The following is a 15431-nucleotide window of genomic DNA, read 5'->3' as shown; positions in this document are numbered from 1 at the left end:
CGAAACGGCTGATCAATGTTTAATTAAATGGAAAAATTAAAAAAAAAATTAAAGAAGTAAACGATAATAAAAATCAAACTGGAGCTGGAAATATTACTTGGGAGTACTACGATGTTCTGCTAGAATTTCTATACCCATTACCGGAAGTCGAACCTGTATCAATTGCGTCTAGTATAAATGGATTTATCCATAAATATTATCCTAATGCTTCAATAGAAGACAAAGAAAAAAATTCTTGTGATGATCCATGCAACAAAACTTTAAATAGAAATATAAAAAAAAGAAGACAATTTAAAAATAAATCAGTATTAGAGAAATTGTATGTCCAACGAGAAAAACACCATCAAGAAAACATAGCAATAAAAAGAAGAATGTTAGATTTATATGAGAACTCAATTCATAATGTAAGTAAAATATATTGCATTAACTACTTATTCTATAGTATTTTAACTGTATACAGGGTGTAACGAAACGACCGCCTTTTCTCGTAACTGGAGGTTCGGGGTGACAAACTGAGTGCACGTGTAAAATTTCGTTCGAATCGTTCAAGAGGTTTAAAAGTTATTTACATTTAAAAATCACCCTTTTTCGGTCCTTTTCGAACGACTTTGATTGCACAATGGAAAGTGAAAAAACAATTGATGAACACCCCAATTAGAATGTAAAAGTTATCGATCGCACGCGATAATACTTTTGCTATTTATTCCATTAATCTGGCTATCAGATTAATTTTAAAAATAGCAAAATCCTTTTCTTTACATTTCCAATTCAATTCAGTAGAATTATCATTGACTGAATTTATGGAAAGAGCGAGAAGACGCAATGAAAAGGAAAGTATCAGAAACTAAGATGTCGCGCGAACGCACTGATAATTTAATAGGAAACGCATGAGGGCATTCTTTTTCTACTAACAAAGCTAAAGAGAATGATTCAAAATCAATACATTGATGATAGAGAAAACTAAACTTACCCATTTAATGTTTTTCAAGTTCTTTTACATCAAAGTTTTTAAGAAAGCTTTAAACTGGCTCCTCGATGATTTCCAGAAAGCACACTATCACTGATTTTGCATTTAAAAACTCGCGAATTTAAGCAAATTAGGTATTAACCTACGTTTCTTCAAAACACCGGTTAATTTGACACTTTTGAACTGTTTGAAGTATGCTGAAGAGAAAGAGAGAGAGACACAGAGAGGAGAAATAATAAGTAATTCGTTTCGACTACTCTTAATCAGCCTACTTCAAACAGTTCAAAAGTGTCAAATTAACCAGTGTTTTGAAGAAACGTAGGTTAATACCTAATTTGTTTAAATTCACGAATGCTTAAATGCAAAAACAATGATAGTGTGCTTTCTGGAAATCATCGAAGAGCCAGTTTGAAGCTTTTTCGAAAACTTCGATGTAAAAGAACTTAGAGAACATTAAATGGGTAAGTTTAGTTTTCTCTATCATCAATGTATTGATTTTGAATCATTCTCTTTAGCTTCGTTAGTAGAAAGAGAATGCCCTCATGCGTTTCCTATTAAATTATCAGTGCGTTCGCGCGACATCTTAGTTGTTGATATTTTCCTTTTCATTGCGTCTTCTCGCTCTTTCCATAAATTCAGTCAATGATAACTGTACTGAATTGAATTGGAAATGTAATGAAAAGGATTTTGCTATTTTTAAAATTGATCTGATAGCCAGATTAATGGAATAAATAGCAAAAGTATTATCGCGTGCGATCGATAACTTTTACATTCTAATTGGGGTGTTCATCAATTGTTTTTTCACTTTCCATTGTGCAATCAAAGTCGTTCGAAAAGGACCGAAAAAGGGTGATTTTTAAATGTAAATAACTTTTAAAGCTCTTGAACGATTCGAACGAAATTTTACACGTGCACTCAGTTTGTCACCCCGAACCTCCAGTTACGAGAAAAGGCGGTCGTTTCGTTACACCCTTTATACTAGTTTATTACTTTTTGTTCATTCTTTCTTAGAATATGTTATCAAAAATTAAAAAATTTTGAAGCACCCAAAATTATGTATGAATTGTTTCATTTGTATGAGCCATTGAAAAAGTTACTGAGGCAAATATCTGTGGAACCAAAAATGAAGTAACAAAAGGCGCTTAAAGATATTTTAACCAGAAATGGTTGAATATAAAAAGTATAAGTGCTGCGTATGTAAGTATTGTATTTATGATATTTTTATTTAATTGTGAATTGTGTGGAAATATTACATAAATATACCTAACGAAATAACGACTTTCAGATATGGAACCAATAAATTACTACAATTATACTTAAACGAAAGAATCAAGATAACACAGTATTCCGAATACAAAATCTTAAATATATACTAGAAACACAAATTACACGTACGTAATAAGGACGAGAAATTAAAGTACTATTGAAAATAGTATAATTAAACTTAGTTAAAAAATAGATTCAGTAAATAATTGTAAAACCCATATATTTCAAGATTAGATTATTATACATAAAATTTTAATATATATTTTTCAATTATCATAATTAAGTGTAGATCGTTGTATTAAATTCATATTTAAAAGCAAAAATTATTAAAGCAGCTAACATTAATAAAATCCTCTTAATTTATTTAAATCCTAAATTTTGAGTCAGTGATTTTGGAAAAAATGCTTTGAAGATTAATATTTATCTTTATAATTACAACAAAACAGGACAAGAGTTTCTACAAATCATTAAATTAAAGAAGGTAAATGTCATTTAAATTCATAAAATTAATTCGTTTTTTCTAATATATTTTACCAACACTATAAAATTTATTGTTAGATAAAGAATTACTTAAACCCTCTTAAAACTTAAGGCTTACATAAATATTAACAGAAAATGTTATAAGATGGAGAAAACACAAGAATGAATGTAAAATCATTTATAATTTAAGAATTTTTTAAATTAACAATTATTGATCGCTTCTCTTCTGCATCTATAAATACATCTTCATTTATATTGTTATTCAAATTTGTATTTTCTTCTGAATCTACATTAAAGGCTTCATCATCACAGTCGATGCACATATTATGCAAAATGCAGCATGATAATATTAACAGAGGTACCATATCAGTATTGTACATATAAATAAAGTGTAATTCTCTAAATCGAGCTTTTAAAAGGCCAAATGTTCTTTCGATTATTATTCTGGTACTTGACAATTTTTTATTATATTGAATTTGTGCATGAGTTAAATGTCCATTGTCTTTATATGGGGGGTTAGAAGGTACTTTAATAGTGGGTAAGCGGAGTCACCTATTAAATGTGTATTTTCTGGGAAGTATCTGTCAACATTTTGATCAATTGACTGTTTTATATCACTGACACTCCACACTCTTGCATCGTGCACACTGCCACAATACCCTGCATACACATCAATAAACTTCATATGTATTATTGTCACATATTCCTTGTAGTATAACAGAATGGAAACCTTTTCTATTTACGTAGCTATTTGGATAATCAGTTGGCGCACTGATGGGAATATGTGAGCCATCTATCACCCCTACGACTCCAGGAAAATTTGCTACGTTCAAAAAGTCATGCTGATTACGTAGGATTTGTTGTGGTTCAGGCCATTTAATATACTCCTTCACATGGATAGTTAAAACAAAGGCAACGTTAAAAACACATTCCCATAGTGTACTTTTACTCAAATCAAACCTGTCAGCAATTGATCTATATAAAACAAAAAGATAATAATTATAATGTGTTCAACTAACTAATATTTGCATTAAATAATTATCATTCATAGGCTTTTAGAGAAATCACTATTTAATGTTTCAATAAAATTATTCCACATTTTTAATTTTACCTGTACACTTCTTGATTTCCAAGAACCCATAAAGCAATTGCAAATTGCTTATCTGGCTGCACTTTCGGACAGCCATCTCTTCTCACCAAACATGGGCCAACTTTTTCTAATATCCTTTCGAATGTTGACTGAGAGAGACGAAAGTGTGACTTGAAATCTATAATAAAATTGAAAACATATACAAAACTAAACTAATATTAATTTTAGAGATAGTAATGATAATTGTCAATTATGATATCACCTGTTAATGAATAATAGAGTACAGTATTTTCAAAGAAACTTTCAATTCTCAAATGTTGTTGTCTTTCCTGTCCTAGCACTGACTCCAAATCTTCACTTTCTTCCTCACTGTCTTCAGCAATTACATTCCACATTTGCAGAAGATCCATATTCTAAAACAAATTTTTACAATAACTATAACATTATTTATGTTATTCTATATTAATAATAAGTTAAACATAGAGACTGAAAATAATTAATAAAATATTGATTGGTCATTTTTCGAAAAGATTAAAATTTACTTAGCAGTTTCAAAGAAAATATTCAGAGAATCTTCTATATCTCCTGAATTAATTTGAATCAATTCGTATTAATTATAATTATTTACAATTAACTATATTTTTAAAAGAATTAAACGTGCTTGTGTATGTAAACACAGCAAACAAGACATTTCATGTAGCAATCCTTTTGATCCGATTATCTTATCGGAAGCGTTTTAATCCGATTAGTCTAGGGAATTTCTATCCTGCCTAACTATGAATTGTATGACTGCGGCTACATCAGTCTGAATTGAAAATCCGATCGCTGATCGTAAACGCTCAATATCTATTATTGAGGAGCTTAAAGAGGCTGGATTTATAATAAATTAAAATAATTTTCACATTTTCAATCAGTATCACGATGACCATCGATGTGTTTGGTAAATCTCTAAATGAACGATACCGTTATCGTTCAGTGTCAAGAAAAAGACCTAGAATAGATAATTCTATTGTAGGAACAGCAAATCAAAATGAATCTTTGAACATTAATGGAGGTGAATATAATGCACACAAAAGACGAATTATAAATTTAGGTGAACCATTAAACCATACAGATGCAGTGACAAAATCATATGTTGATACAGAAGTTAAAAAAAAAGAAAATAATGAAGATCCAACAAAAATTGATAAAGTATTTTTACAGAAGGAAATTTCAAATAATATTCAAAAAATTGATTTGGATACAAAAATAAAAGATTCCAATGAAAATTTGCAGAAAAAATTAGATAATTTTAATAAAATAACTACTAATGTACAATTACAGAATGATAAAGTAAAAAATGAAATAGAAGAACTTGATTTGAAAAATAAAGCAAGACAATTTGAGGAAGATTTTGACAGGAAGAAGAGTGAAATTGAAAAAATGGAGAGTAATGTGAAATTGTTGAGTGATAGTGTTAAAAATGAAATTAAGAAATTAAATTTGGATGAGAAGAAGAAAAAATTCGAGGAGGAGTTTGACAGGAAGAAGAGTGAAATTGAAAGGTTGGAAATTAATGTGAAAACGTTAGGCGATAATATCAAGAGTGAAATTAAGAAATTAAATTTGGATGATAGAGTGAAGAAGTTTGAGGAGGATTTTAATAGGAAAAAGAGTGAAATTGAAAAATTGAAGAGTAGTGTAAACTCGTTGAGCGAGAAGCTTCAAGATGAAATTAAAAACCTAAATTTAGAGAATATAGGAAAAAGATTCGAGGAAGATTTTAACAATAGGAAGAGCGAAATTGAAAAATTGGAAAGTAATGTAAAATCACTGAGCGAGAGTGTTAAGAGTGAAATTAAAAATTTAAACTTGAACGATAAAAGGAAGAAATTTGAGGAGGATTTTAACAGGAAGAAGAGTGAAATTGGACAGTTGGAGATTGGTGTGAAATCTTTGAGTGACAGTGTCAAGAGTGAAATTAAAAAATTGAATTTGGATGATAGAATAAAGAGGTTTGAGGAAGACTTTGGTAAGAAGAGAAGCAAAATTCAAAAATTGGAGACTAATGTAAAATTGTTAAGTGAGAGCGTGAAGAGTGAAATTAAAAATTTGAATTTGGACGATAAAAGGAAGAAATTCGAAGAAGACTTTAACGGGAAGAAAAATGAAATTGAAAAATTGGAAAATAGTGTAAAGTCATTGAGCGAAAAGCTTCAAGGTGACATTAAAAATTTGAATTTAGACGATAAGAGGAACAAATTTGAGGAAGATTTTAGCAAGAAGAAGAGTGAAATTGAATAGTTGGAGAAAACTGTGAAATTATTGAGCGAAAAGCTTCAAGGTGATATTAAAAATATGAATTGGGATGATAAGAGGAAAATATTCGAGGAAGATATTGGTAGGAAGAAAAATGAAATTGAGAAGTTGGAAAATAGTGTGAAATCGTTGAGCGAGAGTGTGAAGACTGAAATTAAGAAGTTGAATTTGAATGATAGAATGAAAAAATTCGAGGAGGACTTTGACAGAAAGAAGAGTGAAGAGTTGGAAAATTAGAGAATAATGTTAAATATTGAGTCAGAATGTTAAGGATGAAATTAAAAAAGTGGATTTAAGCAATCAAATTAATGAATTTAACAAATATTTTGAACAGAAAAAAAATAAATTTGAAAATTTGGAAAATAAAATGAAAACTATAAACGACTATGTTAATAATGAAATAAAAAAAGACTTATTACATGATACTTTTAATAAGGATACAAATAAAAGTTTGAAAGATATTAATAAATTAAAAACTGACGTTAAAGCTCTAAATGATGATAACGAAGGTGAAATTAAGAAACAAATGGACTTTGGTGTAAGTATGATAAATACATTAGCCGAGGAAATTAAACGAATGAAAGACCAAAAAAACCTTACTATAAAACCTAACTTCCCACCAATTCCTACAGTACCTTCAGTTACTCCAGAGAATGAACCTGGTAATTTTGAAGAATTATTGAAAAAATTACACGAACTGTTGGATAAGGGAAAACAGAAATGAGTAAAGAAAAAAAACAACTTGTTAATGAATTACATGCTCCAGCACGAAAAAATTTTATTAGAAGACGAGTTATTGTTCATGGATATGACGATTTGTGGCAAGCTGATTTAGTGGATATGCGATTGTATTCAAAAATTAATAAAAATCATCAATATATATTGACAATTATCGATGTATTTTCAAAATATGCTTGGGTCATACCAATTAAAACTAAAAGTGGGAAAAATGTTACTCATGCATTTTCCAAAGTTTTAGAAAAGAGAAAACCAAAAAATTTGCAAACTGACGATGGAACAGAATTTTACAATACAAATTTTCAGCAAATAATGAAACATCATGGAATTAATCATTATTCAACGTATAGTATACTTAAAGCATCAGTAGTTGAACGTTTCATTAGAACATTGAAGAGCAGTATGTGGAAAATGTTTACGCTTAATGGAAATTATCAATGGCTGAACATACTGTCAAATCTAGTTAAAGATTACAACAATCGTAAGCATAGAACTATTGGTATGTCTCCACAAAGTATAACAATTGAACGAGAAAAATATTTATTGAAAAATGTGTATAATTTCATAAAAATAGCTGCACAGGCAAAGTATAAAGTTGGCGATGCTGTTCTTATAAGTAAATATAAACATTTATTTAATAAGAGTTATACACCGAATTGGACAACAGAAGTATTTAGAATAGAAAAAGTTCAAAGAACAAATCCAATAACATATTTATTAAAGGATTCTACTGGTCAATCAATAGCAGGTGGATTTTACGAGTATGAACTACATAGTTTTGCAAATCCTGATGTATACTTAGTAGAAAAAGTATTACGGAAAAATGGAAATAAAGTTTTTGTAAAATGGTTAGGATTAAATTCAAACCATAATTCGTGGATTAATAAAAATAACGTATTGTAATTATTATTGTAATCAAAATGTCTTTTTTAAATAAAAAGTATTATTAATTCTCATAATTTACTTGTATTACATTTTTATGACCCCATGGTAATGTATCAGTTGAATTTGCTATTAAATATCTTTTATCATCGTATGGACTTAGCGCTATTTTCTCCTCACAAATTGTAAAGACATTATGTAAATTTGATCTTATTATATTTTGCTTACATATTAATGTATTGAAATTTTTTAAAGAATCTATATAATCATCAAATTCTATATTTTTTACAACATAGCTTTTAATACCTTTAATACATTTTTTATCCTTATTAACACCGTTGATTCGATATGCATACATTTTTGATCGAAGTCCCACAAATTCTGACATTAAATTACCGTTACATTCATCCTTCATTAAACCAATTACTTTTTTATTAACCAAAGGTATATTATATTTATTATTAATAGGATAATCACTTGTATCAAAATAATCTATTTTTTCTCGAATGAAATCGTAAATATCTTCACACTTAAACTCATAAATTAAACTATCGGTATCAGTATACAAAAGTTTTACGTCTAATTTGAATTTTGGTAGAATTACATCATAGTGAAAGCTATATAAACATACTTTAGATAAATCTAAAACGCACATTCCAATAATTATTGGTTTATCAATAATAATATTTAATTTTTTCATTTGTATTGCAACTAAATCTTCGTCAAAAATTGAAATTCGATAAAAATTTTGTTTTGATACTAATGATCTTACACCGTATCTACCTCCCCAATTATTTTTTATATGAACATTACATCTCTTACGTACATTTTCTATAGTTTTACCAAAAACAGCATTATTCGTGAATTTGTATAAATTTTTCTCAAAATCACTATTACTTTCAGTTCGTAATTTAGTATTCAAATCAATAAACTCTTCAACCAAAATGATTGTTTAAATTTTAAAATTCTATGTATTTTTTCCAAAACCACACCATGATTTAAAGCTTGTTTCAAATTTCTATAATGCATTACATAACGATACTTATTGTTTAATGTTGCTAATAGTTTTGAAATTTTTGATTTTGGTGGTTTTTTATTTTCCGGACACATGGGTAAATCTCTTTGTAAATCGTGAATTTTTTCAGGATAAGAAAGATTAACTTCTATGATGTATCCTGTATCTGAATCATCAGCATAGTCATTTACATTGAAATTTTCACAATTCTCAACCCATTCAAATTGTCCAAAAGGTAAAGCCTGAGACATTGCCCAACCATATAAATTGTTTACATCAAAATACATTAAATAACGAGATGATTCACTTGAATTATAATTTGATAAAAATTTATTGTTTGCCTTGGCATACCTATTAGAACATTGACTGAGACCACCTCTTATACCTCGTTCAATAAATGTTAACATATCTATATCAGTTACTAATTCCAACTTAATATCATTATAAAATAACATTACATCCCATGTATAACTTGGTAAACTAAAATAATGAACTGAATCAAGTCTATAATTATTTATACATGATTTTCTAAAATTTTCAAAAATATCTGCCAACAACAGAACATCTGTTTTTAGATACAAACCAGAATGTTCACCGATATTTTGAATATTAAAAGTATTCCATACTTTAAGAGCATTTGTATAATCATTCTCTGAAATTTCACATTCATTTAAATGATTTTAAAATAATTCACGAGATGTAAGTTTTGATTCATTTAAAACATTTAAATCTTTAACATAATCATATGGAAACACACCTTTATGTGTTAATAAATTAAAAGCATTCAAACTAATATCTTGAAATTCTGATTTCAAACACGTAAAATTATTCTAATCTACGTAATTGGCTAATTTTTCCAGACTAGAATTCAAAAAACGAAATGAATCTAAAAATATAAATTTAATATTACTATTTTTTATAAATTTAATTATAGTCATATATTTTTCCGTATTTAATAGTATTACTTTTACATCGCCTTCAAAACTATTTGTAATGTCACGAATTAAAAAATGAGCATCATAATTACTTACATTATGAAATATGACTGGAATATTTAGTTTTAATTTATAGTTTATATTACATGAATTATGAGCAGCACCTCTAAATAATCCTGTGATATGATCATGATCTCGAACCTTTACATCATTTACACTAAATGGTTTTTCACAAATATAAAAAAAACTTGCCTTTACAAATTTTTGAATATCTTGTTTTGACATTTCCATTGGTTTAATATCATTTATTATCTAAAAAAAATATATATATATATCAATATAAATAATAATAATAAATAAAAATTTTGTTCATTTGTGTACTTACTTCTGATATTTCAACAGCAATTTTTTGAAGTTCGTTGGTAAACCATTTTGCACAATCAATACTACGTTGCATTTTAAATCGTGATAAATTAGTATTATAATTACACGAAACATAATATCCAATGCTATACGGTTTATGTTGTTGAAATGCTTTAGCAGGAACAGAGAATGAATCTATTTTTTCAAGTAGACATTCGAAATCTGCATATATAACAAACGGTACATGCAATTTTTTATAATAATTTTTAAATTGTAAAATATTATTATTTTTAGCAGGAGGTATTACTGCACAATCATTTACCAGATTACAATCAACACGATGTTGTATTAATTTATCATTACTACTAAAATAATGCATACAACGATTACAAAAATATTTTGTATGTTTATCTCTACTAGATTGGTTAGATAGTAAATATGATAAATTTTTAATTAAACAATAATGATAATTATAATCATTTGAAATATATAACAAATTAAAATGTTTAATTTGCTCTTCTTTCGTAAGATGTGTAGGTAAAATTTTTTTCTTCTCAGTTACAAATACATTTATTGAAATTTTATTTAATTTTTCAAATTTAGGAATATCTTTAATGGATATTGGAAATTCTAAACCTTCAAAATTCAAATAATTTTTATAATGAGGATAAGATGATAATAAATTACAATTTTTTTTTGCTGGAAATAATCCTGTCATTATTGCCCATGCAAAACAATCTTTGCCTCGATTTTTAACATTAATAACAGCATGTTAATTTTGAATCCATTGAGGTAATTTGATATACGATGATGCTGTCATTAGATGATATTTAATAATTTGAATAACAATATTTATTATTTTCGAAAGAGCCCAACCAGAATCTCTTTCCTGAAATTCTTCTAATTGAGTTTTTATGTTAGACATTTCAATTTCATACCAATTTATGATATTTTCAGATTCGCATAATATCTTATAATTTGTATTGAAATATTTTACTTCCTCATTATTTTTTGACACAAATAATCCACTAAAAATCAACATCACCTTGATAAATTTAAATTTAAAAATTGCTTTTTGTATAAACTGGTGAACACTATCTTTTACATCCAACATAAAGTTAATTGGTTCAATATGTGACACATTTATTATAACACCAGTTTGAAGTCTATTTTTGAAATTTGATTGTACTTCTTGCCATATATATCTTTTTTCATTCGTTTTATTTATTTTCTTTTCACCACCACCACCACCAATTTTCTTATGTTTTGTAATTAAACAACTCTTTTTTTTTTCTTTCAATAATTCTCATTAAACCAATTATTCTATTAAGTTTTGCCTCTGCACTTATTTTTCTTCCCACACCAATTTTCATATTCATATATGATTTTATACTTTTTATCGCTTTATTACACTTTTTAATAAAATTTATGTAATCTTCAATCGATGATGATGTATTTTCCATTAAAGAGTAATATTTTTCACGAATCTCTCTCTCGTAGGAAGTCAACATTTTTAGGCAATCAACCATTGTGTATATGTATATGTTATTGATAATACAAAAAATATTCTATAAAGAGAGAGAGAGAGAAATGAAGTTTTCTCAAACAATCAACCAACTTCGTTACCGTTGACGATAGACACACTTGAATCACAGTAATATTCTTGAATATGATTCACTCTCTTTTATATACCATACTGTTACAAAATGTTAATTAAGAAAATATTTTAATATGTATAGTAGAGAATTAATTTACACATTAATTGTTTTATATACATATAGAGAACAATTGAAGTATTGAAATTAGATTTCTTTTAACCAATTGAAGAATAATTGAGGTACCCTCAATTTCCTCCTCCTCCTCCATCTCACTGGAGAGAGGTTTTTTAAGGTTACGAAAAACATTTGTATGAGACAGGCAGGAGCTATTAACGCGCGCTTATGGTAGCGAATACCTCCTCGTCTCTCTATTTCGACACACACACACACACACACAAGTTTAAAATATTAATACTTTTTTCATGCTGATAAAGATACTCACTGCCTTGCCGACGGGGTCGGGGCCTTGTCGGCGGCGCGCATCCAGGTGCGCATCCTCTTGCACCCTCGGGCGGGAAAACGCGGGCGGGGTTTTGAAAAAAAATAGGGGTGGCGGTGGGTGGTGGTGGGCGGGGCCTTATTTTTTAGGGGCGGGGCCAGGGGGACAACCACCCACCCAAAAACGGACACGAACCATATTTGCACATAACCATATTTGGATCGAAATCTTTTTTTGGACATGCCCATATATAGCTCGATCCTTATTTGGAATAACCACCTCACCTCTCTTCACCTCCCCTCACCTACACTTCATCCAGGTCCTGTCTAGCCTTACTACTCTCCTCCCGCTGCTGTGCTCGCTGGTCTCGAGCCTGGTTGGTTCTATCTAGTTCGTTTCTAGTTGAAAACGCCATTTTAGTTCGTTGAAGTTGACCTTTTTCGACGATGGCAGTGAGTCAATAGGGGGAGGGAATAAATGAGGAAACGAGGTATACAATCGGAGAAACATAGGGGTAATGCCCCTCGAAATAGTAGGTTAGAAAGTCAGCTCGCAAGATTGGTTAATTAGATGGTTGGTTGAAGTTCTCCTTCAAGGTCGATACAGTTCGTTACTGTACCGGGAGAATCTCTGATTCACTAGATTACGTATTTCTTAATTCGGCCAATATAAAGGGAACAAGTTATAATAACGCGCTAATAAATAAGTGGTATGATCCAAACTTAAATTCGCAAGGACAAGGAACTTTACGTATTACAATAGTTTTGGTAATCAACGGTTACCCAATAGGAATTGAAATTATGCAGTTTCTTAAAAACACACTTCCTATACGGCAGACAGGTCACGAATTACCTTGATTTAATTTTACAATAAGTAATTCCGGGCTACCGAAAAACTTTTTCAATCCTAATGATAACCCAAAAAAAAGTGAAAAGTCAAAAATTATTTCCCTGAAGATCTTGAATGGCTACGCGCCTAAAGTCCTCGGGATCTGCTTTCCTGCTCGCTAATTACCGCAAAATCAATAATAGATGAAAAGTCGCCAATCTTGCTAACGCAGCCCTATCTATTCACCACGCAAGCCAAAAGCAAATGATGTCAAGCATAAAGCAAGAAGTGCAAGAAAAAATAGGGTGATGCGGATAAGCCAAGATAACTTTTCATTGAATTCGCTACAGGTTAGAAGGAGAACCTAAAATTTTAAATTTTGTGCGCGTAGAATTAAACTACGAGGTACTCACTCATTCGTCGACCTAAAATTGGAAAAGCAACCGCAGAAAAAGCAGGGACACAAATAACATAGCAATAAACAATGAAATATAATCATAATGCATTTAAATACAAAAAAAAAGAAAATAGATATATATCAATCAATATAGCGAAATCATAAATTAATCTACTAGTACAGAGAAGAGGATCAATAGCACCACCGCAAGCCAAAATCCCATAAATTCTAATCAAGAATAAACATTAAACTACTGGGAAGGCAGGTATCCTCTCTTCTCATCACCAGTAGAGCTCTTGGTAGCAGCTTGAACGTGAGATATTCGAAATATTATTTCTATTGGCAAGCCCTATAATAAACGGAATCCGTCTCAAGTAGCTGCCTTTCAGAGCGCTATTTACGATGTAAGCTATTGAGCGAAAACAAAAAAAATGAAAACAATCGTGACGTCCTAACAGAGCAATGCCGGTTAATCTCCGCTCTCAGGCTTAACTGTGGCTGTACAGGGACAAAAATTATTTACTCCCTGACAACACAATTTTCAGCGACGCTCATGGATTATTTACCATTCATATTATAATTCCATGAAGAAGGCCGCCGAAACCTGAAAAACATAGGGAACGCCGAGGACAAAAAAATCTACCAGGACCGTCCGTTTAAATGTAATTCAACCAATTACTCAAAAAAAAAGTATTGAAAATATAGGTATAAGATAACCTGCTATTGATAATTAACAATGTAAAATTCTTTACTACACGAGGTTGCTGAAACCTAAAATCTAAGGCAAAACTCAAAACAAATTTCCATGATCCGGTGAGAAGCTATAAATATGCCCGGTGAAGTTAACCGTCGATTCAAATTTCTAACGGAAACCACGGAAGAACACAATAAGAGTAGTTTAGATTGGTGTTGTGTGAGAACAAGAAATTCTTACTTCTCAACAACCCAATCTCAGCCAACCTTTCCCAAATAATCAATAATAGATTTAAATTTGGATATTTTTATCCAACGAAATAGGTTGCTGTAACCGACTCATTAATAAAAAAACAAAAAAAACTTCCAAGAAATCCGGCAAAAATCAAATTAACATCCAGGGAAAAAATTTTTAAACTCAATTAATATCTGAAATATCGAAAACAAATTAATAATAATAAATTCGTAAAGAAAAGAAAAAACTATTTCCCCGGAGATGGATTCGTCCCCTAAGCCAATTTAGGCCCCACATTGGGCGCCATTTGTGACGACAACCTTTCGAGGGCGGACTTTTCCGCCTTTTACTCGCGAGGGGAACACGAGTTCGAACGTGAGGTGCACAAGGCACACGGAATTTAAACAAGAAATGAATGCCGATTTAATCTTTAACAATAATTTATTCAAATTAATAAATACATAGGTGAAAACCTCTTACTTGGGCGCCAGGCATCCCATTTCATTCCGCGGCTTGACCGGCTGAGACCCTCTCAGGTCGTGCTAGAATTGGCTTTACCGAATCCGTACAAAATTCTAATAAGTTTATTTACCAGGTCCTAATCCGACGCTTTTAGGAGCCTGAATCACGATTACCTAAATAAAAATGCATTTAGGAACATCTAACAAAAACCAACGGAATCCACACTGCTTTTGGCTTTTTGTTAGGTGAACCTATAACCTGGAAATAATAGGACAAAACACAAGAAAAACTTGAAAGAGGGCACTGATCCTGGATAACCTGAAAACCCGGAAAATATTGACCGAAAAATATGACAACGATAACGAACTAATAGGAGTCGATTCCTTAGGTGGCTGCCGCCTTCAACATAGCCGCCCGCCTAATAACCGGCATCCGAACGACAATCAAAAAGACTAATTTACGACGAAACCGATCGCCGGCTCTCTCCTGTCAGGACGATTTCCCTCTGCCACCTATACCCGCTGCTGCCCCGAGAACCCCACGGCAACGAAGAGAAAAGCGTGTACTTCCCCGATGTGGGGTTTCCACGTTACCTGCTTTACTATCTACGAATTCAGGCAGTCTCTCCGTCCTCCCCCAGCATTCCAGGGTCCCTCGCCTTCGTCCGATGCAGGCACATGCACTCGCGAAAAAGCCCGAGGGAAAACACTAACTGGGGGGGGGGGGGGGGGGGGAGGAATAAACC

General features: G+C 30.6%; 3 protein-coding genes across 3 annotated transcripts; 1 reads left to right on the top strand and 2 right to left on the bottom strand.

Moving 5' to 3' along the window:
- Positions 1-2898: 2898 nt before the first annotated feature.
- LOC136781583 (putative nuclease HARBI1) lies at positions 2899-4499 on the bottom strand. The gene is made up of 6 exons (XM_066740475.1): positions 4488-4499; positions 4066-4216; positions 3825-3981; positions 3444-3688; positions 3241-3373; positions 2899-3163 (listed from the first exon to the last, which is right to left on the bottom strand). Exons 1-6 carry the CDS (start codon positions 4497-4499, stop codon positions 2899-2901), a joined length of 963 nt encoding a protein of 320 aa, XP_066596572.1.
- Positions 4500-4724: 225 nt separating this feature from the next.
- Positions 4725-6086, top strand: LOC136781582 (uncharacterized protein PF3D7_1120000-like). Its single transcript, XM_066740474.1, has 2 exons — positions 4725-4994; positions 5079-6086. Exons 1-2 carry the CDS (start codon positions 4725-4727, stop codon positions 6084-6086), a joined length of 1278 nt encoding a protein of 425 aa, XP_066596571.1.
- A 1699-nt stretch (positions 6087-7785) lies between these two features.
- LOC136781581 (uncharacterized) lies at positions 7786-10752 on the bottom strand. The gene is made up of 5 exons (XM_066740473.1): positions 10057-10752; positions 9647-9983; positions 9431-9541; positions 8714-9388; positions 7786-8654 (listed from the first exon to the last, which is right to left on the bottom strand). The coding sequence occupies exons 1-5, from the start codon at positions 10750-10752 to the stop codon at positions 7786-7788; spliced, it is 2688 nt and encodes an 895-aa protein (XP_066596570.1).
- Positions 10753-15431: the final 4679 nt, after the last annotated feature.

Source organism: Prorops nasuta, unplaced genomic scaffold, assembly GCF_024137725.1.
Source record: "Prorops nasuta isolate Cenicafe-Biocafe unplaced genomic scaffold, Cenicafe_Pnas_1.2 PNAS00023, whole genome shotgun sequence".
In the NCBI taxonomy this organism is placed as follows: domain Eukaryota; kingdom Metazoa; phylum Arthropoda; class Insecta; order Hymenoptera; family Bethylidae; genus Prorops; species Prorops nasuta.
This window is presented reverse-complemented; position numbering and strand designations above follow the sequence as displayed.

Bases quoted from the DNA above. Each gene is read 5' to 3' on its own strand.
- LOC136781583 (XM_066740475.1), bottom strand. The intron at 3,689-3,824 runs GTAAAATTAAAA...TGTTTTATATAG, and splicing joins GGAAATCAAGAAGTGTACAG to ATCAATTGCTGACAGGTTTG. The intron at 3,164-3,240 runs GTACCTTCTAAC...AAAATTGTCAAG, and splicing joins TCCGCTTACCCACTATTAAA to TACCAGAATAATAATCGAAA.
- LOC136781582 (XM_066740474.1), top strand. From the start codon at position 4,725: ATGACCATCGATGTGTTTGGTAAATCTCTAAATGAACGATACCGTTAT. The intron at 4,995-5,078 runs GTATTTTTACAG...GAAAATTTGCAG, and splicing joins ATCCAACAAAAATTGATAAA to AAAAAATTAGATAATTTTAA.
- LOC136781581 (XM_066740473.1), bottom strand. From the start codon at position 10,752: ATGACAGGATTATTTCCAGCAAAAAAAAATTGTAATTTATTATCATCT. The intron at 9,984-10,056 runs GTAAGTACACAA...TATTTTTTTTAG, and splicing joins TTGCTGTTGAAATATCAGAA to ATAATAAATGATATTAAACC. The intron at 9,389-9,430 runs GTGAATTATTTT...GTGAAATTTCAG, and splicing joins TGAATCAAAACTTACATCTC to AGAATGATTATACAAATGCT.